The 24913-nt window shown below is 50.7% G+C and overlaps 1 protein-coding gene across 5 annotated transcripts in view; it reads right to left on the bottom strand.

Annotated features, from left to right (window-relative positions):
* The window catches only part of RYR1 (ryanodine receptor 1), a 128323-nt gene that overhangs the window by 2195 nt on the left and 101215 nt on the right, over positions 1 to 24913 (bottom strand). For all 5 annotated transcript variants that reach the window (XM_086352334.1, XM_086352337.1, XM_086352335.1 and 2 more), the window contains 12 exons: positions 14576 to 14917; positions 10587 to 11393; positions 9782 to 9852; positions 9039 to 9192; positions 7924 to 8010; positions 6307 to 6558; positions 5296 to 5426; positions 4173 to 4215; positions 2596 to 2726; positions 2437 to 2497; positions 1603 to 1749; positions 1192 to 1326 (listed from right to left, as the gene is read on the bottom strand). In XM_086352334.1, the coding sequence (XP_086208460.1) occupies positions 1192 to 1326; positions 1603 to 1749; positions 2437 to 2497; positions 2596 to 2726; positions 4173 to 4215; positions 5296 to 5426; positions 6307 to 6558; positions 7924 to 8010; positions 9039 to 9192; positions 9782 to 9852; positions 10587 to 11393; positions 14576 to 14917 (2361 nt within the window). The remainder of the gene's footprint in view (positions 1 to 1191; positions 1327 to 1602; positions 1750 to 2436; positions 2498 to 2595; positions 2727 to 4172; positions 4216 to 5295; positions 5427 to 6306; positions 6559 to 7923; positions 8011 to 9038; positions 9193 to 9781; positions 9853 to 10586; positions 11394 to 14575; positions 14918 to 24913) is intronic.

The following is a 24913-nucleotide window of genomic DNA, read 5'->3' as shown; positions in this document are numbered from 1 at the left end:
TTGTACACCATGAAGGCACTGGGGAACCACAAGAAGGTTCTGAGCAGAGGGAAGGACATGGTCTGCCTGAGACTTGGGAAAGACCTTACACTTTTTTTTTCTGTGTCTCAGGAAGTGAGAGAACCCAGTGGCCTTGGGTAAGAGCTAAGACCAGTGACTGGTGGGAACAAGGCTGAGTGACAAGACCAAGTCTGGTGGGGCCTCAAATATCAGACTGAGGAGCCAGATGGGTCCCGTGAGCATAGTGCCAGATTACAGGCCGTTCTGAGATACAGCACTGGAGTGATTCTTTCAACTGTGACCCCTGCCTACAGTAGGTTAAACTCAATTTGGGTGATGACCACCACTTATTAGAATAGAAGAGAAAATAGAAACACGCACGGCATAAAACTTTTCCTGATAGATAATGATGATAGTAGCTCACGTCTATGGAATCCTTAATACCTGTCAAGCACTATTCTAAGCTTTTAAGTCTTTGATGGTCAGGGAGCATCATATGTGCTCAGTTATGTCCAACTCTTTGCGACCCCATGGACTGTAGCCCACCAGGCTTCTCTGCCCATGGGATTTCCCAGGCAAGAATACTGGAGTGGGTTGCCATTTCCTTCTCCAGGGGATCTTCCCAGCTCAGGGATCGAACCCATCTCTCCTGCATTGGCAGGTGGGTTCTTTACCGCTGAGCTACCAGGGAGCATCACTGAGTCCTAAAAGCAACCCTGGGATATAGGCTCTATTATTATGCAATCATTCCACAGGTGAGGACACCAGAGCATGGGGAGGTTGAGCTGTCAACCCCAAATCACATGGCTTGTAAGTCAGGCACTGTGCTTGAGCACCTTTCCAATAATAATACCTTGAAAAGCTCAAATATTACAACAGTGGCTACCATTCATTGAGGCAGCGTTCCAAGTACCTCACAAGGGTCAGATCACTTAACCCCGGAAATAAGTCTGCAAGGTAGGGTCTATTACTTTTTTTTTTTTTAATTTGGTTGCACTCTCTGGCATGTGGGATCTTAGCTCCCTGACCAGGAATTGAACCCACGCCCACTACCTTGGAAGGGGGAGTCAACCACTGGACAGCCCAGGAAGTCCCAAGGTAGGTCCTACTACTAACCCCCTTTACAGATGGGAAAACTAAGGGTCAGGGATGGCTGGTAACAGGTCCAAGAGCGTGGGGGGTGGGGCTCACTGTCATCATGTCGTCACACTTCATGTCAGGTTCATCTTCGTCCTCGCTCTTGTTGTAGAACTTGCGGAAGAAGTTGAAGGCCACCACGGTGTACAGGTAGACCACCACTGCCAGGAGGCCCACGGTCATCACCAGCTGGGGGCGGGCAGGGGGCAGGTCAGCTCCATGCTCGGCTTGCCACTCCCCCATGCCCACCTTCTCTATTGTTGCCCCACTTCAGCCCAGATGGCCCTCCTGCCAGGGTCTCACGACCCACATCCACCCTGGCTCAGCCAGCCCAGCCTTGTCCCTCCTCACCCAACCCTGCGCCCTCCTCATCCGAGCTGCCCAGCCTTCACCCTCCATCCCTCCTAAGGGACAGCTAAGGTGGCCCCTGCCAGGTTCCCTCCACTCGGGCAGATCCCTCCACACCTGCTTCCCATTGTGGGTGACGGAGGAGAGGATAGTGCGCAGCGTCTTGACCCCCATGGCGATGTCCAGGAGGTGGGCGGCAAAGAAGAAGTTGTTGTAGTGCCCGAGGAGGGACATCACCATGTACCAGCCCAGGTACAGGAAAGACTGTGGGCACACAAACCAGGGGTCAGCGGGCATACATGAGGGTCAAGGAGCTCTCTGGAGGCCCAGGACCATTCAAGAGCATCGGGAGTGCTCTGGTGGTCAGGGTGCCATCTCTGGCTAGGGATTATTTGAAGGATCAGGAACACTCTAGAACAATGGCGCACTCGGTGTGGGAAGCCATTCTTCGAGGAGCTGGGGAACCCTCGGCAGAAGGATGTAGTCTGGGAATATAAGAGTGTTCTGGGTCTTCCGTGGAGGTCTAGTGGCTAAGAATACGCTTGCCAATGCAGGGGATGCAGGTTTGATCCCTGGTCTAGGAAGATTCCACATTCTGTGGGGGCAGCTAAGCTTGTCCACCACAACTACTGAGCCCACGTGCTGCAAACTACCCTGCAACTGGAGAGCAGTACCCCCACTCGCCACAGCTAGGGAAAGCCTGTGTGCAGCAGCAAAGACCCAGTGCAGCCAAATTAATGATTAAATATAAAAAAAAATGAATTAAGGAAAACAAAACAAAGAGTGTGTGGAGGGTAAGGAGCCTTAGGCAGGACTGAGGGTGCCCTAGGATCAGATGTGCGCAGAGCTCAGGAGTGGGTCCCTGGTCAGGGATACCTGGGGGTGGAGCCCCCAACCCTCCTAGCGCCCTTCACCTGCAGGCCCCTCCCCCACCTACGGGGCCCTCCTCACATTGTCTGTGAAGATGACCCCGAACTTCCAGATCTGGTACTTCACATCGATGGACATAAGCCTGTAGGGCAGAGAAAACAAGGATGGCCAGATGCTGGAGAGTCAGACCACGGCCACCTGCCCCAGGCCTGGGGGTGGGGGCGGTCCTCCCTGGCTCACCAGGTGAGCAGCCCCGGCGGTGGTTCAGGTTTGCGCTCGTTGTGGGCTGTGATCTCCAGCGTGGCCAGATCCATGCCCAGCAGCTCGGCGATCCGCTCCCGCCCATAGATGTCCCCGTGCTTGTCCAAGACCTGCATGGGGAGCATGGAGCTGTGCAGACATGACTGGAGTGGGGAAGGTGGTGGTCTGCTCTGTCGGGGGGAGGTCTGGGGACATTCTGAACTTTGTGTGAGAGATTGGGGGTGCATTTTTCTGGGGAGAAGGGCCAGAACTTTCTTCAGATCCTCAGGGGTAGGGTCCAAAAGTAATAAAGCGCCCCCCACCAGTTAGCTCATTAGCCAAATTAATTGGGATAATTTATTATAATTAGGCAGGTAGGCAAGGAATCCTATATAACTATATAACCTATATAGCCCTATATAATCCTATATAACTGCCCACCAACCCCATCACTGCTGAATTTATCTCCTGCTCACCCTCTCACTCACTCCGCTCCAGCCACACTGGCTTCCCCACAGCTCCTCAAATGCTCCAGGCACATCCCTGCCCCAGGACCCTTACAGCTACCATTCTCGCCCCGCCCAGGACACACTTTCCCCGGATTTTCACCTGCCTCACTCCCTCACCTCCTAATCACCCTGCACGAAAGAGTAATCTCTCTGGGCCGGCCCCCACACACTCCTCCCTGCCCCGCACCGTCTTTTTCTCTCCTACAACACTTATCACCATCTGAACATTATAAAATGTGTTCCTCATCTGTCTTTCCAATTTAAGGGCCAAGATGTGTTTACTGCTAGGAACCCTAGAACAGTTCCTAGTAGGTAGGACCGACTAGATACCTAGGAGGTACTCAATAAACTTTTGTTGAGTGAATGAATGATTCTAACAGCCAACACTTGTCTAATGTCTTTTTTTGTGCCAGATACTGTTCACGAAGCAGGTCAAACAATCTTTACAACAACCCAGTGGGGTCAGCCCTCTTAGTACCTCACTCAACATGATGGAAATTGAGGCACAGAAAGGGTGACACACCCAGGAATGGAAAAGCAGACAAGGGACTTCCCTCATAATCCAGTGGATAAGAATCTGCCTTCCAATGCAGGAGACATGGGTTCTGTCTCGAGTAGAGGAACTCAGTTCCCACAGACCGCAGAGCAGCTAAGCCACAACTAGAGTAGCCCGAGTACAGCAGTGAAGATCCCAGGTGCCGCAACTATGACCCAATGCAGTCAAATTAATTAATTAATGAAATATTAACAAAAAAGAGAAAAGCAGACAATCCAGCACCAGAGTCTATGTGCTGAAGATAAGATGCCTTAGCTCCTCCCTCAAAAGTAATATTCATGAAGTATTTACTCTGCGGCAGGCACTGCTGAGGTTGTCACATGCATTGTCTCATTATGGGGGGGTCAGGGGTGACTATCATGTCCATTTCCAGACGGGCAAACTGAGGTGCTTCTCAGAGAGGCAAAGCACCTTGCCCAAGGCTGCATGCAAAGCAAGTGCTTGACTGGGCTCGTGGCATCAAGGGACCCAGCTGGGGAGGACCTTCGACCTCCCTTTTGGCAGCGTCTCACCTTCCGCTTGACAAACTTGTCCCAGTAGTTGCTAGGGAAAGACCTGCCGAGAGAAAGAAGCCACAAGATGTTCAGGGAGGAAGGAACAGGAGCTGCCAGCCAGATGGGGTGGGAGTGGGGTGGGGGGTGCGGTGGGGTTGTAATTCCAATGCTTTTCTCACAGGGGATCCCAGACAGTGGGGTCAACCTCTCTCACTCAGGATCAGTCTCTAAAGACCCCAGGCCAGGTGACGCTTGTCCAAGGTCAACCTTAACGTCCTGCCCCCACCCCCAGGACCCGCTGCTGTCATCGGTGGAGCCCAGGTGACGGGGATGTACAAAGACCTGAACTGCACTCAGATGGGAGACAAGAGTGTGTGATGGGCGTCCGGGGAGCTGGAGCCAGCAGCATGGCCCCGCTCTGGCATCCAGGGAGCAGAGGGCTTTCTCATGCTGTTTTATTTAATTTTATTTGATGCTTCTGGCCCTTTATTTACCAGGTTTTGTTTTGTTTTTTTGTTTTTGGCTCCCGCAGCATGAGGCATCTTAGTTCCCTGACCAAGAATCAAACCCGCGCCGCCTGCATTGGAAGCACGGAGTCTTAACCACTGGACTGCCAGGGAAGTCCTGACCTGGTGTTCTTATTCTAGACATGCCTCCCTCTCAGGATGCAGCCTGGCTGTATGAACATGGAAGATGGGACTTCACTTGGGGAGAATGGGATGGGCTTGGAGTGCTCTTTGGGGGTCCAGTGTCCCACCACATTGCCCGCATAACCCTCATTTCCTCCCTGGGCTCAGTTCAAAACCCAAATGATTTCATCAGTTTCCCATTCATGACACCTGGTGAGAATCCTGAGTGAGGACGGAGTTTAAAATGCAGCTCCTGGGCGCCTCTGGAGACTCACTGAACCAGAATCTCCTGGGCTGGGGCCCCGGGAATCTCCATGTGTCACCAGCACCCCAACAGGTACTTTAATGCACAGGCAACCGGTGTGTATTACAAAGAGGAAGGTGGAGGCTTGGAGAGAATGAGTCAGGATCGGCAGCGCCTGGAACCCCAGGCTTGCCAGGCCTGGGCTGGGGATGGAGTGGTACCCCAGTTCTGCATCCCCCACCCACTGCGGGGGCTGCTGAGCCCTTACGGAGTGTTGAGCACCAGCCGGTCCCACTGGCCTTTCACGTCATCATCCTCAGGCTGCTCCGTGATATAGAGGCCATCAAACTCCAGCTTCCGGGCCAGTTCCTTCTCCCGCTTAAAGATCACCAAGGGCACCTAGAGGGTGCACGGAGGTAAACAGGGTTACGGGTGGAGTGTCAGGAGACTACAGCCTCGGCAGGAACAGTGATGTCTTGCTGGAGCCTTCATGAGACCCCACAGCAGAGCCGCGCTCCCAGAGTGATCAGGGTAGTAGCGGTGGGGAAATGCAATGATAAGGTCAGGGCTGGGATGCGCAAAAAACCCAGGAGGGCCCAGAACTGGTGCCTGCTGCAGTCGGTGGCCTCCCAAGGGAAGGAGGAGGAATGAATCAGGCAGGTGAGAGGAGATCAAAGCAGGGCAGAGCCTTCGAGGCAGAGGGAACTGCACATGCAGACATTCGAAGCCCAAAGAACTCTGTTCGTCCAATTGTAAAGTGTCAAGATTAGCTGGACAGTCAGCTCCCGTGGAACTCAAGTGGAAATTTTTGTAACACAACTTATGGGGCATCACAAAGCTTCGGGCACAGTTATGTCAGAATCCACATCCCCCTGTTGGCACCCAGGCTGCGTCTGAGGCCCGCACACCCTCACAGATTCACCAGCTGACCAACACGTAGAATATGACACGTAGTCCCAAATGACAAATTGTGCTTCTTGACCCAGAAATTAACATCAACATGGGACCCATCTCTTCAGTGTGAGCTGCATCAGTTCCCAGTTTGAACATCACACTTGCTAAAGAGCCCAATACTGTATTCAGCCCCTGGCCTTACCCCAGCCCTAGGTCTCCTTTGTTCCAATGCTGTGCACCATACCCCAGCCCCTGTCCCAGATCCTCTCAGCCAGGGCCCCAGCTCATGTTCTCCCCTCTCCACTGAACACACACACACACACACACACACACACACACACACACACACACACGTCCCGGCCCCAAGGCTGTGGTCATGACCCACCTTGAGGCAGTTGTAGCCAATGATACAGAGAAAGGCCACCAGCGTATGCAGAAGGCTCAAGCACCGCAAGGCAGGCTCCATGTAACCCGTGCTCTCCTCCAGGAAGTAGTACACCATGTTCTCATCCTCGTCGCCCTCTGCTTCCTCTCCAGCCCCCGAGCCCCAGCCGGAGCCGCCACCAGACCCTGCTCCTGACAGGCCCCCAGCTGCTGACCCCTCCATATCATCCTCTCCAGGTGGAGAGTCAGAGACCTAAAGCGGGGGGAACAGGTCAGTCAGGGTGGGGACCAGGGGTCCTGGTACCTGGTCCACCACAGCCTGAACCCACAAAGCAAATGAACAGCCTCCATGCCTGAGGTTTGGTCTGGGCCCCTGTCAGAGGCAGTCTCCACAGGACTGTCAATCAAGATCAAGGGGCACGTCCAGGATCCTAGCTAGCAAATCAGACTCTGTTCTGGGAATCTTGACTATTGAACTGAGTGACAGGAGAACTGAAAACAGAGTTGATTTGTCTTGATAGTAGAGCCTTAAAGAGAGACTAATTTTAACGCGCCCACACACATATATATCAGGGTCTTCCCAGGTGTCACTAGTGGTAAAGAACCCACCTATAGATGCAGGAGACATAAGAGACACAGGTTCAATCCCTGGGTCAGGAAGATTTTCCTGGAGGAGGGCATGGCAACCCACTCCAGTATTCTTGCCTAGAGAATCCCATGGACAGAGGAGCCTGGCAGGCTACAGTTCATGGGGTCGCAAAGAGCTGGACTGAAGCGACTTAGCACGCATGCATATATATACCAACTTGTGAGATCTTAGTCCCCCAACCAGGGATTGAACCCAGGCTCTTGGCAGCAAAAGAGGAGGCCTAACCAGGGACTGACAGGGAATTCCCTTAACACTAACATTAATACTAATACTAAAATTAGTGGTTGCTATCATCTATTCATACAGCGTCTTTATATACCAGGTACTATTCTGAGAGCTTTACATGTGTTTTTTTGTTTGTTTGTTTGTTTTGGCCGCACTGTATGGCATGTAGGATCTTAGTCCCTGAACTGTGAGAATTAAGAGAATTAATTTTTTTTTTTTTTTAAAGAGACCAGCCTGTGAACTTATTTCTTGATTGTTCTCTCCTTAGAGAGAGCTCCTAACCCTCAGCTCACACAGACCGTGTGAGCTGACTGACTTCCCCGGTCCAAATCCAGCTCGAGAATTAATTTAATTAAAAGAATTCCCATGAGCTTCCCATTGCCTCCTCCCCACAGATTTCACTTTAGCTTATATGAAAGCAAAGAGAAGTAACTGAATTGGTGGGTGCTGCAGAGAGGGCAAGGCCTGTACCCAGAGGCACAGGGCTGGCCAGTGGCAGAGCTGAATGTGGAACCCACAACCTGTTCGCTGTTCTAACCCCCCCGGGGCCTTAGGCATGTGTTCCAGATGGACCCAGATACCCATCTCAAGATCCAGGTGTCCAGCCCAACCCTTCCCGGGGACCCTAAGCCCAATCCCTTGTTCCTGGTGAATTTCAAGGGCCCTGGGGACCTATTGGGACTGAACCTCCCATCCCACAGCCCAGATCAGCACTTGATCCTCCCAGCCCCTCTTGACCAGCACCTTATAAAACAGCAGGATGAAGTTGATGGCAAATGCCAAGAAGAGGGCAAGGAATCGCAGGGTGTAAAAATTCCTTGAGAGGTAGTTCTAAGATGCAGAGAGAAAGAGAAAGACAGAGCTCACAGTCCATCCTCTCCCTTGGAGAATTTATCCCAACATTCACCCACAACCCAAGCACTGGGGTCCTGAATAACTCGTCCCACAACTTCCCATTTATTGAGTGCTTACTGTATACCAAGACCTGGGCTAAGTGCTTTATCTACATGAATCTGTTTAGTTCTGCGCTGATGTGCCCACTTTCTGGATGAGGAAACGGAGGCTCAGGGAGTGAGCTGTCTTGTTCAAGGTCATGTTGGTAAGAAGTGGCAGACCTGGGCTTTGAAGCCAGGCAGTCCAGCTCCAGAGTCTACCCTCCCAACCCCTCTGCCATGCTGCTTCCAGGACAAGGTGGCCTGGTCTGATTTAATCCGGGCAGAGGACATCTATTCCTAACTCTCCTTTTCTTTTTTCCTCTCCATTGCTCTCTCCATTCCCTGTTCTTTCCCCAAATCCTCACAGGACCCCCCCCCCTTTTGTCCAGCATGTTTTCCTAAGCTCCTCATGTCAGACTGGCCTGGAGAGGAGACAGGACAGGTGGAGCCCTGGGTCCTGCCCTCCCAAATTTCACTCTCCCTTCTTCCGGGCCTGGATGAGGAGGTGAGTCTCACCTCACACCTCCCCCCACCCCCTGCACAGGAGGAGCTGGGGCTTGTGTGGCAGCTCCCACCTGAAGGCTGAGAGCCAAGAAATAGGCCATGGCTTCAGCTGGATTTAGCTCTGGATAGAGGTGGAGGAGGGAAATCGAAGCAGGTGGCCCCAGGTGCGCAAAGGCATGGAGGTGGGAATAAGGACTGTGGGCAGGGAGAGGCTGAGGGGCCAAGGGAGGACCACCTGAAAATGCTGCCCTGTGCCCAGGTCCTGCTCTGTCTGGGGACATCTCTGCCCTCTGCCCAGACTGGCTTCCCCTCAGAGGTGAGCTGGGCACAGGTGGGCTCAAGAACAGGGTGGGGGCAGAAGTCATGTGAATGCTGGGTTTCCCTGAGAGGGGGCTTCGGATGCCCTTGCTGGGTCCTCACCAAGAACTTCACCCGCTGTACTTCCAGTTCTCCCCAGAATTCCAGGCCTGCACCACCAGCTCCCTCCTTCTTTGGAGGGGGTGGAGGAGGAGCTGCCTTTTTGGGGGGTTCTGGTGGGGTCTCAGGGACTTCTTCCTTCTCCCCATTCTCAGCACTGCAGGGCAGAACAAAGAGAGTGAGAAGGTGCCCGGGAAATGCATGCATGCATTCATTCAAAGCCAAGTGTGGGGCCCCTCCCATGCCTGGCCCAGGTCTAGATGGTGTTGTGGACATAGTGGTGAGACCAACCTCCGGCCCTGTCTTCAAGGGGTGAGGGTCCAATGGGGTTCAGACCCATCACCAGACAGTCGCAGCCCAGAGCAGTCAGGGCTGGGATGGGGGAAGCTCAGAGGCTCATGGGAACCCTGAGAAGGAGACATCCCTTCATCTTAGCAGGGGAGTCAAGGTAGGCTTCCAGGAGAAGGAGATGGGTGAGCCAACATGGGAAGGAGGAGGAAGGCTGAGACCAAGCATGGGGGAGGGTGCTGCAGGCAGAGGGAACGGCTGGTAGAAAGGCTTGTGGGGAAGAGAGGAGCATTTCTTCCTCTACCGTCTTTCACAGAGGCCCTCCTCTGGGTCTGGGCTTGGGCTGAGTGATGCTGAGGTCACAGGGTGACCAGGACAGCCTCAGGCCCTGACCTCGGGAGGCTCCCAGTCCATGAGGGAGTGATAGAGGCTGGGCCCTTGCACCTGAGGCCACTCACTCAGCTTTCTCCGGCTCGGGCTCCGGCTCCGGCTCCGGCTCTGGAGGCAGCTCTTCTTCCTCTCCGTCCACCTGGCGGCCGGGCAAGTATCAGGGCAGAGCCCGCACCCTCGGTGCCCCTCAGATCTGCCTATTCCTCTCCATGTCCCTTCTGCACTTTTCTCCTAGGCAGTCTGAGGTGTACTCTCCTTCCACCCCCACCAGAAAAGGAGTATAATTCTCATTTTACAGAGGGGAAACTGAGGCTCAGAAAGATGGAGCAGCCGTGACCAAAGCACTGTGCAGTCAGACTGACTCCCAGTGGAGCTTCTCCCCGCAGGGCCTCTCATCACCTTGACAACGGCACCCCTACCGGCACTCTGCACTGAGGGACTGAGAATGCTTTAGGGGCTTCTGTCAAGTGGGCTACTTAATTCCCCTCAATCGCCTGTATCTCTGAGGGTCTTCCCCTCAGTGTCTCTGACCCCATCTTGGGTCTTTTTAGGTCTTGATCCCATTTCCCCTCTAATTTGGTCTCTGGATCGCTGGCTCTATTTGTTTCCAGATATCTTTTTCTCCGTGGCTCCCAGAAACACTGCGCGTATTACCGGGAGCCTTTCTCCAGGTCTCCATCTCTGTGTCGGTCTTTGAGTGTGTCTCTCTCTCTGTGCGTCTCTGCATCTCTCAGGCCCTCTCACCGTCGTTTTTTGTTTTCCTTCTCTCTGTGCACTGCCACCCACCCTCTATTAGAGTCTCTCTTCCCCTTTCTCACCCTCCCTCCTACCTCAGTCATTCCAAAGCCCTGAAGCCCCCGCCCGCACTCTCACCCCCAGCTTCCTCTTGATGATGGGCGAGCCCTCGGGCGTGGGCGGCTCCGCCGGCGTCGTGTCTCCCATATCCCCGAGGCCGGCCCCTTCGGGTCGGAAGGGCCCCCCATCGGCCACAGCCACCGTCCCGTCGGCGACTCCCGGGTCCTCCTGGTCCGCCACCTCCTCGTCGCCCGCACCCTCGGCGGCATCGCCCGCGCCCTCGCCTGCGCCCTCGCCGTCCGCGTCGCCCCCGGACCCGGCCGGCTGCTCTCCGTGCACCTCGTCGCTCGTGGGGTCGGGCATGCCCGCCAGGAGCTCGGTCACCGTCACCTTCTTGGCGCCCTCCACCAGGCCGCCGCCGAAGAGAGAGCCCCAGAGCAGGCGCAGCGCGCCCGCCGCGGCCCCCGCGCCCGCCGCGCCCGCGCGCGCCAGCACGGCCCAGAGGAGTGCGGCCACCGCGGTCGCCGCCTCGCGCGCCGTGAGCCGCCGCAGCCGTCGCACGCGCCGCCGCAGGCTGCGGTAGCTGAGGCCCCGCATGGCCCGGTTCGCGGCCGCCACCAGCCGCGCCGTGGCGCCCGCCGCCGCCGTGGCCGCCGCGCCCTCGGGCCCCGCGGCGCCCTCCTCCGCGCTCTCGGCGCCCGCCTCCGCCGCGCCCGCGCCCTCGTCCTCGTCCTCCTCCGGCTCGCCCTCGGGCTCCGAGATCTGCGCGGCGATCTGCATCTCGAAGATGGTGTCCTCGCAGAAGCTCACGAAGAGCTCCATCTTCTCCGACTCGCCGCCCTCGTTCACCACGTCGAAGATGAACTGACGCTTCGACTCCTTCACCTGCAGCGCGGGGCGGAGGGGACATGATGGGGGCGCCGTCGGCGGGCACTTGGGACCACAGCGAAGGCGGCCGGGCGCTCGCCGCTGTTCTAAGCATCATCGTGGTTTTTATTTCTCGAGGAGTGCACCTGTATTGCGCTCGCTGTAGGTGCACTTGTATGAATTTCAACTGGGCCAGGGCCAGTATCCTGGCATTTTGCGTATCGTAATCACAATTAATCCTTACAAACCATCCCAGAAGTATGGGCTGTTATCCCCATTTTACAGACGAAGAAGTGGAGGCCCAGAAAGTCACGTGTTCAGGGTGACGCAGCCGAAAGGTGACAGGCGTGGAATTTGAATTCCCAACAAGCTGGCTCCAGAATCGATGTTTTTGGCTTCTTTGAGAAAGGGGGCATGGTGGTTGAGGGCAAAGGTTCTGCAGCCAGCCTGTCTGGGTTCCAATCCCAATTCTACCACTGTTAGATGGAACTCTCTGGGCCTCAGTTTCCCCTTATGAGTTAATAGATGCTGAGTGCTTAGAACAGGGCCTGGCGCCTACGAAATGCCCTACGTGCCTGCTATCTCGGTACTGCTGTTTGAGCACTGGAGGGCCATGCAGACAGACATGGACTCCTGGGACCACCAGAAGGTGCGAATGGCAAGGAGTGAGCAGGAGGAAGTGAGTGTTTGGAGGAATAACGCTAACAAAGAGTGTGCCCGTGGAGTGCATTTGAGGGGCAGAGGTGGGGGGCTGGAGCTCCCACAGCAGGTACCAGAGTGTGAAGGACCAGTGACGAGCCACGGTTTCCTGCAGATGAAGGGATGTGCGGCCATCCTGGGTGCAAGGATGATGCAGTGGCTTTTAAGCCAGATTGGAGAGCAGGATGAATGTACAGTGATGCCTCAAGGGATACAGATGAGTGAGCAATATCTTGGGGGTTCTGGTGGAGTATGTGATGGGGGCCAATGTGCAAAAGCCTTGTGAGAGGGCACAGGGGCTTAGGGAGGTATCGGGTGTGAGGGGGCCAAGGTGGCATGGGAGAACGTGGGGGAGAAGGTGACCATGCCAGGCTCAGTGCGCCTGTGGACATGGGAATATGGGGGAGGCATGTGTGGACCTGGGCACAACCAGGGATGGAGGCTGTAGATGTGGGCTGTTGCTGTTTAGTCGCTAAGTCGTGTCCAACTCTTTTGCGACCCCATGGACTGTAGCCCACCAGGATCCTCTGTCCATGAGATTTCCCAGGCAAGCATACTGGTGTGGGTTGCCATTTCCTTCTCCAGGGGATCTTCCTGACCCAGGGATTGAACCTGTGTCTCCTGCATTGGCAGATTCTTTACCCCTGTGCCACCTGGGAAGTCCTGTAAATGTGGGAGGGGCCTACGGTTCATACAGGCTGTGTGTATTCACCACGATGCTCACGCCTCACGCAGGGGGACCCAGGAATAAGGGTAAGAGGGCCTGGAACATGAGGGCATGGTTCAGGGTGGGGTACAGGCCTGGGAGTGCATGAGCCAGGTCTCACGGAGGAGAGTTGAGGGGCCCAGGGCTGCGGAGTTGATGGGAGTGCAAGCCTCATGTACTGTGTGATGTGGGAAGGGTGTGCAAGAGCAAGTAGGAGGAGTGTGTGGGTTCCTGGGGGGTGGGCATCTGGGAAACCAAAGGGAAGTAGGAGTTCCCTGATGACCCTGGGGTTAGGATTCTGTGCTTTCACTGCGGAGGCCTGGGTTCCGTCCCTGATCGGGGAACCATCCTGCATGCTGCATAGCATGGCCAAAATACAACAAAAAAAAAGGAAGTCTGAGTGCAAGGGGCACACAGTCTTGGTGTGCATTGTGATTGTGAGCAGGAGGGCCACTTGGACAACAGGGCCCGAACCTGCATGAAGGGCACGTAGGCATGTGAGAGAATGGGGGAGGGGAACCACATGCTGGCTGTGTGTGTGAGGTGGACTGGGGGCATGCCAGGGCCATGTGAGTGTACTCTTGGAGCAAGAGAGGATGTAAGGGACAAGTACTGTGGGCTGGGCATATTAGGAGCACATCAGGTCAAGGGGTAGGCTTGGCCACCAAGGACCGGGTGAGGGGGGCTCTTGTGAACGTGTTGGAGAGGGCGGTCCAAGGGCTTATGGGTGAGCATGGGTGTGCCAGGGCATGTGTGGGTGAATAAGTGAGGGGCAGGCAACCATGTGGCATGCCAAGGCTTCAGAAAGGCACACTGGCATCCTCAGAATGAGTGTGCAAGACAGGTGCACCCACAGGTGGGCCCACAACAAGTGAGATGGGAATTGTGTGTTAGGAATTCAGAGAGCATTTGGGGGCACATGTGGTGACTGGTGTGGAGAAGGAAATGGCAGCCCACGGAGAATCCCATGGGCACAGGAGCCTGGTGGGCTACATTGCATAGGGTTGCAAAGAGTCAGATATGACTGAAGCGACTTAGCATGCACGCACGTGGTGACTGGTGAGGGATGGGCCAGCATTAGGGCATCCCGGAGCCCTCAGGGTGAATGTGCAGAAGAGTGGGCACAGGCAGGCGAGAGCATATCAGAAGCTGCTGGTAAGGTGAGCAAGGTGGGTGTAACCACATGGGTTCAAGTACACCGTGTGGGTACAGTTGCATCCGGACTACTAAGAGCTCCCAGGGTGAGTGTGCAAGAGGCAGGCGTGGTGTGAGCAGCCACACTGAGGGCATGCCAATGCTGCTGGTGTTGCATCAGGGTATGTATGCTGTGTGCTCAGTCGCTTCAGTTGTGTCCAGCTCTTTGTGACCTCATGGACTGTAGCCCCCCACAGGCTTCTCTGCCCATGCAGATTCTTCAGGCAAGAACACTGGAGTGGATTGCCATGCCCTCCTCTAGGGGATCTTCCCAACCCAGGCATCGAACCCTCGTCTGCTGCATTGCAGGCAGATTCTTTACTACTGAGCTACAGGGGAAGCCCCATATCAGGGTATGTCTATGTCTTCACAAGGTGGGCATGGGAGAGCCAGAGGTCTGCAAGGTCTGCAAGGGCACAGCAGTACCCATACAACGTGTGCAAGAGGGTGGGCATGGGCTTACACGAATGGAGCAGGGGCCCAATGGGGTCTGCAAAGGACATGTGCAAAGCGTGCACTGCCCCATGTGGGGTCCAAGCATGAGAGGGGCATGCCCCGGAAGCCCCGGGAGGCGAGCATGCACATGCATGGGTCTGCTGACCTGGGGCATCTCCCACTGAGCGCGGTTGGTCTCCGAGATCTCGAAGTAGATACGTTCGATGCGGCGGGAGGCCCCCATGATCTCGATGCGGCCCAGGTAGGGCCGGAAGTACTCGAGGATGCTCTCCGCGAGCTCGAGGAAGTTGCGCAGGCGCGGGTCGTGCGGCACGTGCTCTGACAGGTTGGTCAGCAGCACCGCCACGTTAAAGCCGATGTCGCGGGCTGGCTCCTGGAAGCGGTTGGCGAACTCCTCACAGTTGATCATCTCGTTCTCATCCGCTTCGGAGCACGAAAGCAGGAACTGGATTTCCGGACCGGTGAACTGCTTCTGACTGTCCATGGCCTGGCAGGGGGCGGGGGGGGGGGGAGGGGGGGGAGCGGTGCGTGGAGAAGGAGGAGAGGTCAGAAGGGTGGCCTGGGGAGCCCCGATGCTCTTCCTGAAACCACTATGGACTTTTCATAAAGACAGAAAAGTCCAGGATCATATAATCACCACCCAAGGCTGACACCCAGAGGTTGACATGGGTGAGACTGTACCAGTTATTAAAATACTGAATGCTAGGACTCCCCTGGTGGTCCACTGGTTAAGAATCCGTCTTCCAATGCAAGGGGACTGTGGTTCCATCCCTGGTGGGAGAACTAAGATCCCATATGCCATGGGGAAACTGAGTCTATGCACCACAACAAAGACCCAACACAGCTGATAAATAAATATTTTAAAAATTACTGAATGCTGCATTTCCACAAAGCTGAGCCACACATCCACTGTCAGACTGAGTCCATTTTTCATTGGTGGTAAGCAACAGACTGGTTCAAGGAAAAGGAGTTCGTCAAGGCTGTATATTGTCACCCTGCTTATTTAACTTATATGCAGAGTACATCATGAGAAATGCTGGACTGGAAGAAACACAAGCTGGAATCAAGATTGCCAGGAGAAATATCAATAACCTCAGATATGCAGATGACACCACCATTATGGCAGAAAGTGAAGAGGAACTAAAAAGCCTCTTGATGAAGGTGAAAGTGGAGAGTGAAAAAGTTGGCTTAAAGCTCAACATTCAGAAAACGAAGATCATGGCATCTGGTCCCATCACTTCATGGGAAATAGATGGGGAAACAGTGGAAACAGTGTCAGACTTTATTTTGGGGGGCTTCAAAATCACTGCAGATGGTGACTGCAGCCATGAAATTAAAAGACGCTTACTCCTTGGAAGGAAAGTTATGACCAACCTAGATTGCATATTCAAAAGCAGAGACATTACTTTGCCAACAAAGGTTCATCTAGTCAAGGCTATGGTTTTTCCTGTGGTCATGTATGGATGTGAGAGTTGGACTGTGAAGAAGGCTGAGCACCGAAGAATTGATGCTTTTGAACTGTGGTGTTGGAGAAGACTCTTGAGAGTCCCTTGGACTGCAAGGAGATCCAACCAGTTCATTCTAAAGGAGATCAGCCCTGGGATTTCTTTGGAAGGAATGATGCTAAAGCTGAAACTCCAGTACTTTGGCCACCTCATGCAAAGAGTTGACTCATTGGAAAAGACTCTGATGCTGGGAAGGATTGGGAGCAGGAGGAGAAGGGGACGACAGAGGATGAGATGGCTGGATGGCATCACTGACTTGATGGACATGAGTCTGAGTGAACTCCAGGAGTTGGTGATGGACAGGGAGGCCTGGCGTACTGCGATTCATGGGGTCGCAAAGAGTCGGACACGACTGAGCGACTGATCTGATCTGAAGATGTGAATTGATGAAACTCAGCACTCATGTGCACACTTAGTCGCTCAGTCCTGTCCAACTCTTTGTGACCCTATGGACTGTCGCCCACCAGGCTCCTCTGCCCATGGATTCTCCAGGCAGGAATACTGGAGTGGGTTGTCATGCCCTCCTCCAGGGGATCTTCTCGACCTAGGGATTGAACCTGCATCTCACGTCTCCTGCATTGGCAGGAGGGTTCTTTACCACTGAGCCACCTGGGAAGCCTCCCAGCACTTGGGTAGCAGCTGGTAAAGGGATGCTGTCCCAAGCTCCCTGCCGGCCATCCTGCTCTCCACCCATCTTCCCACCCTCACCCCTTACAGTGGCACCTGTGGTCTGTACCAGAGGCTCTCATGACCCTCTGGCTGCAGCTGGGAGCCACCCAGGTGGGGTCAGGGAGCAGGAGGAGAATGGAGTTGCAGCGTTTCTCTCCTTGGCTCCCTCCCTGTGCTGGTTGTATCGCTCCCTCAAAGGTCAGTCCTGCCATCCTGTCCAAACAGCTCCCTCTATCACCCAGTTAGATCCTCACTCTTTCCTCCAGGCCAGCCCCCTCAAGGCCAGGGCCCTGACTGATGGCAATACATGCCACCACCTCTACCCCTTCCCCAAGACCCTTTGGTCCCCCATCCTTCCATTTTCAGCATCTAGATAATTGTCACCAGACACAATGGAGGCCTCCAAATCCCAACCGGGAATAGAGTCATATACTCATCACCCCAGAATTAACAAATGCTCACAATGACAGATTTTCAACTACTATATTTTTAAGAACTGAAACATGCCAGCAGTGATTGGAGCCCTCTGTGTACCCTTCTCTTACTCCATTTCCCCACCCTCCCCCAAGGTAACCACTATCCTGGAGTTGGTGTATCCTTCCCAAGAACTATGTGTCAGGGCATTCCTGGTGGTGCAGTGATTAAGAATCTGCCTGCCAATGCAGGGGACGTCAGTGCAATCCCTGGTCCAGGAAGATTCCACATGCCTTGGAGCAACTAAGCCCGTGAACCACAGCGACTGAGGCCTGCAGGCTTTGAGCCTGTCTCTGCAACAAGAGAAGCCACTGCATTGAGAAGCCTGCAAACCACCATGACGAGTAGCCCCTGCTCACCCCAACTAGGGAAAGCCTTGGGAAAAGCAATGAAGAGCCAGTGCAACCAAAAAGAAAATTAGTTAATTTTTAAGAAAGACTTGTGTGTCACAAGGATGGACCCAGAGGGTATTATGCTTAGTGAAATAGATCAAAGAGAAATATTGATGTTTTCACTTCTATGTGGAATCTAAAAAAAAAAAAAAACCAAATTAACACAGGAGAAAACAGAAACAGACTCACAGATAAAGAGGACAAACTAGAACAAACCAGTGAGGAGAGGGCAGTGGGGAGGTGATTAAGAGGTACGAAACACATATAAAATAAATAAGCTACAAGTACATATTGTACAGCAAGGAGAATATAGCCAATATTTTATAGTAACTTTAAATGGAGTATAATCTACAAAAACATTAAATAGCTATGTTGTACACCTGAAACTAACATAATATTGTAAGCCAACTCTACTTCAATAAAAAAAGAAATATGTGTCAGTACTTCTACTGTCTATATCCTGTTGTTTATTTGGTATCCTGTACATTATTTTGATACAAAGAATTGCTATTATAATCATGTAATTTTTTCTCGCAACTGTTGTGTTTTCAAGATCTATCCATGTTGATGTATAGGTCAGATGAATGCATTTTCACTGCTGTGTAGTATTCCTGTTTTATAAATACAGCATTCTATCCAGAAGAGAAGGAGACTCCAGGAAAGAAAATCGACAACCATCATAGAAGAAGGTTTGATGACAAGACATTTAGATGATCTCCAGTTTTTTACTTTACAGACACTTTCATTGAATATTCTCATACTGCTCTCTGCTGCACTTTTTGCAAAAGGTTTTCTGGGGAAATATTTTAAACGTTTTGACAGCATCCACAATAAGAATGCATTTTATAATGTGACAAAAAAAAAAAAAAGATTTCGGGACACAACTCTGACTTTCGCTATGTAACGCGCTCTGCAATGTTCTATTTTATTTTTAAAAATGCTGGTCATGACTTAACTAAATTAATTTCATGACCAACAGATGGTTTGCCACATGCAGTCTGAGAAACGTTGCTCTGGGTATGAACAGAAGCGAAATTTTCTGGCTCTAAAAAGTGCTTTGTAGCCAAGAACTTTGCAAAAATGCTTTCTAAATGAGTAACATGCTTTGCAAATCATGAAGGGCTCTAGAAACCACAGAGCGTGGAGACATAATCACACAGGAACTCTTCACCTTCTACTGTCGCTCCATCAACCTGACTCCTTTTCTTATGATACAGTGTGACACTGCCCCAGAGTAAAATCTGACTCCCCCACCCGGCTCCGCATGGGGCCCAGGACTCCATCCCCTCCATTCGTCCTGGACTATGCATGCTCTTGTGATCTGCTGCTCTCTCTTTGTCATTGTCCATTTGCCTGCCCTCTTCTTTCGAAATACCTTCCTCTCTGACTCTTGTCAGTTTCCTCTGCTGGAGTCTCCTCTTTCAGACCTCTAAAGGTTAAAGGGGCCCCAGGTCTGAAATCTTCACTCTTTTCTTGAGATATACACACTCCATGGAGAGAGCCTTGAGGCTCAAGCCTCAGAAAGCCATCCCATGCCAATGATTGTGAAGTCTACATCCCAGCCCTGACTGCTCCCCAGAATCCATACACTTGACAGATGAAGCCTTATCTGACATCTCTGTGTGGAAAAGGCCAGACTGAACTCTTGATTTCAAAACCTCTCCTCCCACAGTCTTACCCATCTCAGGAATAGCATCACTACCCACCCAGATGCTTAAGTTAAAATCTTTGAGTCATCCCTGATTCCTCCCTTTTATCTCACTACCCACACCGAATCCATCAGCAAATCTGTCAGCTCTGCTTTCAAAAGATCTAGGACACAACACTTCTACCCCCTCCACGATTCTATCCCCCAGTAGAGGGTCACAGCAACTCTTCTGTGGTTTCTCCTCCTCTTCTCTCCCCAGAGTCTCTCCCCAACCCCACACACACAGCTGGAGGGACCCTGTAAACATCCGAGTCAGATCCCATCCCTCCCCTGCTCAGAATCCTCCCTTAGCTCCATTTCATTAAGGTTAAAAGTCAGAGTCCTCCCCACAGCCAGCCAGGCTCAGCACATCCCCCACATCACCTCTCAGACTTTATTTTTGCCTCTCTCCCTCTCAACAGGCACGCTGGCCTCCTCTGCACCCCTCTTGTTCCCATTTTTCAGCCTTTACACTTGCTGTTCCCTTTGCTGGGGAGGCTACAAACTCTCCTACCTTCACAGGGTAGCATTCAGCTCTCGGCTTCGATGTCCTCAGCCCTGCCTGACCACCCAATTTACAGGGCTGACTACATCTCGCTTTGTTGCACACCACCTTGCTCATTTACTTCAGACCACAGGTTATAACCTGAAATTATCTTGTTTACTTATTTTCATCTGTCCCTCCCCACTGGGCTATCAGCTCTGAAGGGGGGGGGGTCTCTGTTTTGTTCACTGCTACACACAGTAGGCACTCAGCACATATTTGTCAAATGAATTAAGCATTTTGAAAACCGAGAAGACTTTTTAACTCTGTTACAATTTTGGAAAATCAAGAAGTCCTTTTTTAAAAGAAGGCTGACCTTATCTTTTAAATCATAAAAATAATTGAAAAGCCTGTTGTAAAATATAAAGATCTGTACAGTTTGGGAAATCATATGATGCTTTGGGTTTGGGAAACCATGTGAAGCTGGGTAACAGTCAGACATTTAGAAATGAGAATATTGCCATTTTGCAATTTCTAATGAACTAATGTGTCTGGACATCAAGCATTGATGGTTGCTGACATCACAAAAGGAGTGATGAGGGGACAGGCTGTGCTTCTTAATGGATGTATGAAGCACCATAAAGGAAGGTGCTGGCAAAAAAAAATAAAAAGCAAAACTCCAACCTGAGTCTGATCAAGCTTCGTGACCTAAGTCTCAGTTTGCAGGAAATGCAGGGGCCAGAGGAACAGATTAAATGACACCATAAGGTTACATCAGCCAGATCCAAAGGCAGGAAACTCTACAATTAACAGAGAAGTATCTACGGATAGCCATGAGCTACATGTGGCTACTGAGCCATAGAATCGTGGTTGGTGCCAAGTGAGATGTGGCAACAGTGTATACTTATGGATTTTGATGACAGTGTAAACAAAAGAATTTAAAGTATCTAATAATTTTTAAATTGATTATATGTCAAAATATAATTTTGGTGGAGGAGCGTAAATAAAATATATTGTTTAAAATAATTTCATGTATTTCTTTTCCCTTTTTTAAAAAGTGCAGGTACTAGAAATTCCTTAACTATATGTGTTGCTCCCATTGTGTCTCTTTCTAAAAAACATTTATTTACTTATTTGGCTGTGCTGGGTCTTAGTTGCAGCATGTAGGATCTGGTTCCCTGACCAGAGATTGAACCTGGGTCCCCTGCATTGGAAGCACAGTCCGCCTCTGGACCACTAGGGAAGTCCCTGTATTTCTATCAGGCATTGCTGCTCTACTGGATCAGCAACCTGGGTCTCTAGCAGATAAAATGCCAGGAAAGGAAAAAGTGAAGGAGGGACAGCAGTCGACAGGAGGAGGTTTAACGAAATAGCAACCAGGCCTCCCTGCTGGCAGTGGCTCAGTGGAGAAGAATCCACCTGCAATGCAGGAGACACAGGTTCAATCCCTGGTCCAGGAAGGTCCCAAATGCCACGGAGCGATGAAGCCCGTGCACCACAGCTACTGAGCCTGTGCTCTAGAGCCCGGGAACCACAACTACTAAACCCACGCGCTCTAGAGCCTGTGCTCCGCACCAAGAGAAGCCCTCACACCCCAACTAGAGAGTAGTCCACACTCGCCGCTACTAGAGAAAAGCCCACACAGCAACGTAGACCCCGCACGGCCAAAAAATAAAGACAGAAATAAAGCTGTTCTTTTTCTACAAGAGAAGAATTAGCAATCAATAGCACTAGGTGACCTTGTTTGGATGCTGCTTCAAAGAAATTACAAAAAGTTATATGTGATATTTTGAAGATCTGGAAATTAGAACACAGACCAGACATTTGATGATTTAATGAGCTATGGATCTTTTTCATTTGTCTTCATTGCTTTGTTTTCAGTTAGGGATGATAATGACACTGTGGCTTGTTAAATAAAAGGAAACCCTTTTAAGACCATATATTGGACAGTTCCATTGATATGAAGTGTCCAGAATAGGCAAATCTATAGAGACAGAAAGCAGATTAGAGTTGGCAGGGGCCTGAGTGGGGGAAATGGGAAGTGACTGCTAAAGGGCATGGTGTTTCTTTTTTCGGGGTGATTAAAATGTTCTAATATTAGATTGTAGCAATGGCTGCACAATTCTGTGAATATACCAAAAAATTCCTCCCATTAAATTATACCTTTTATATGGGTGAATTTGATAGTATATGAATTATATCTCAATAAAGATGTTTTTAAAAGGAAGTCCTGAATTCAGAGAGATGTACAAAAACATTTGCTAATAAAAAAAAACAAAGAAAACTACAAAATAGTGCTAAGAATAAATTAGTAGCCTGAGATATGTTTTCACCCACCAGGAAGGGCTTTCCAAACTGTAGTAGATGTTTTGGAATCTGCCAAGTACTTACCATTGGAGATGTGTTTTGCAAACTGTCAAGAACTCTGTCAACCATGAAGAGCTTGGGAAACCCTAAAATAATTCTGTATGTTTTTCAATGCAGATTTACATATGAAAGGAAATGCAGAAATAAATGCCTGGAGATTTGAACCACCAAGAGGATAACCATGGCAGCCTTTGAATGGGTTGTAGGTAGGGATCAAAGGTAACCTCAACCATAGCTATAAGTTCTGAATTTCTTTATAAAAGGAATGTACCCCTGTATTACCTATTTTGTTTAAAATTAATACAAATATTTTAAATGATTTTCTACATAAAAATCAAGTCTTGGACTTCCCTGATCTAGTGGTTGAGAATCTGCCTGCCAATGCAGGAAACATGAGTTCAAACCCTGGCCCAGGAAGATTCCACTTGCCACGGGGCACCTTAGCCCGTGTGCCACAACTATTGAGCCTGGGTGTTGCAATTACCGAATCCTGCACGCTCTAGGACCTGGGAGCCACAACTAGCGTGTTGCAACTACGGAAGCCCGTGTGCCTACGGCCTGTGCTCTTCAACAAGAGAGGCCACCGCAACGAGAAGCCCTTGGATGGAAACTAGAGAGTAGCCCCCGCTCACTGCAACTAGAGAAAGCACAGCAATGAAGACCCAGTGCAGCCAGAAAACAAAATTTAATTTAAAAAATAAGTTCTATGCATGTCCAAACTCCTCCTCCCCAAAAACAAATAAACAAGCCATCATAAGCAAAGGCAAAAGACAAATGATGAACTAGGAAAAAGAAGTACACCTCATATCACTAGCAAAGTTATAAGCAGCCCAATATATAAAGAGCTCCTAGAAATCAAGAAGAAAACTGCTAACATCCCAGTAGAAGAGTAAGCCAAGGACATAGTTCACTGAACAAGTAATACAAAAGAAGTAACGTGTGCGTGATAAGTCACTTCAGTCGTGTCTGACTCTGTGACCCTATGGGCAATAGGCCACCAAGACCCTCCGTCCATGAGATTCTCCAGACAAGAATACTGGAGTAGGTTGCCATGCCTTCCTCCAGGGGATCTTCCTGAGCCAGGGATTGAACCTGCATCTCTTACACCTCCTGCATTGGCAGGCAGGTTCTTTACCATTAGTGCCACCTGGGAAGCCCAAAGTAATGTGTAAAGATGCTTCACGGCACTCATAACAGGATAAATGTGAATTAAAACTGCACAGCACTACCCTTTTTCACCTATCAGATTGGCAAAAATCCAAATATTTGACAAATGTGGTCTGGTGGTGAGGCTGTGGGGAAACAGGCAGCCTCACATGTTGCTTATGAGAAGGAAAAACAGGGCAAAATCTGTCCAAATGACAAATGCATTTACTGTTTAAGCCAGCAATCCCACTTTTGGAAGTCTATCTTCAGATACAACTGCACATACAAAATGATGTATGTACATATTGTTCTGGTCAGCATTGCTAGTGGCCCACAAGGAGCCTTCCTCAACACACTTACTTCCATCTGCTGGAAACCTGTGGTACAAATTTACAATATCTGTGCTATTAATTGGCACCTTTGTACAGTGCACGGCTTGTACAAATATGCATGGCAGCCCTAATGAGAGCACGCGTTGTAATGGCAAAAGACTGGGCACAAAGCAAGTGTCCATCAACAGGGAATACTCAGAGACTTCCCTGGTAGTCCAGCGGTTAAGACTCTGTGCTTCCAATGCAGGGGGCATGGGTTGGATCCTTGGTTAGGGAACTAAGATCCCACACACCTCAAAGCATGGCCAAAAAAAAAAAAAAAATAGGTAAGTAAAAATACCAATAAGAATAATAAATTATTTTTGAAGAAAAATAGGAAATTATCAAATAAACCATAATATATACGCAAAGTGGAATACTGGATACCTATAAAAAATAATCAGGACACTCCCTGTATCTCTAGATATACTGCAGGACTTCCTTGATGGTCCAGTGGATAAGAATCCGCCTGCCAATGCAAGGGAACATGGGTTCAATCCCTGGTCCCAGAGGATTCCACATACCACAGAGCAACTAAGCCCATGGCCACAACTACCGAGCCCACCTGCCCTAGAGCCCGTGCTCCACAACAAGAGAAGCACTGCAATGAGAAGCCCATGCACCACAGCTAGAGAGTAGCCCCCACCACTGGCAAAGAGACTGTGCAACAACGAAGCCCAGAACAGCCAAAATAAATAAAATAAAACAAATAAAATTATAAAAAATAATGGATGTCTGAATAATATTTCATTGCGTGTGTACACACACCACCTTCTTTTTTTGGTAGTACTTCTACTTTAAAAAATTTTTTTAATTTATTTTTTAATTGAAGGATAATTGCTTTACGGAATTGTGTTGGTTTCTGCCAAACATCAACATGAATCAGCCATAGGTATGCATACGTCCCCTCACACACCACCTTCTTTATCCATTCACCCATTGACAGATACTTAGCCTGTTGCCATACCTTGGCGTTGTGAATAATACTGCGATGAACATGAGAGTGCAAACCTCTCTTTGAGATAATAGTTTCATTTCCTTTGGACAGATATCCAGAAGTGGGATTGCAGGGTCATATGGTGGTTCTAGTTTTCATTTCTTGAGGAATCCTCTATTCTGTTTTCCATAGCGCACCAGTCTACATTCCCACCACCAATGGTCAAAGGTTCCCTTTTCTCTGCATCCTTGCCACGCTTGTTATCTCTCTCATTCTCTCTTTTTTTTTATAACAGCCGTCCTAACAGGTGTGATGTGATATCTCATTGTGGTTTTTTTGATTTGCATTTTCCTGATGATAAGTGATATTGAGCACATTTTCATGTACCTGTTGGCCATTTGTATGCCTTCTTTAAAAAATGTTTATTCAGGTCCTTTGCTCATTTTTAAAT

Source organism: Bos grunniens, chromosome 18 (genome assembly GCF_055505025.1).
Source record: "Bos grunniens cultivar Pamir isolate PY7600 chromosome 18, Bosgru_T2T1.0, whole genome shotgun sequence".
NCBI classification, from domain to species: Eukaryota; Metazoa; Chordata; class Mammalia; order Artiodactyla; family Bovidae; genus Bos; species Bos grunniens.
Note: the sequence above shows the minus strand (reverse complement) of the source record. Positions and strands in the feature narration are given on the sequence as shown.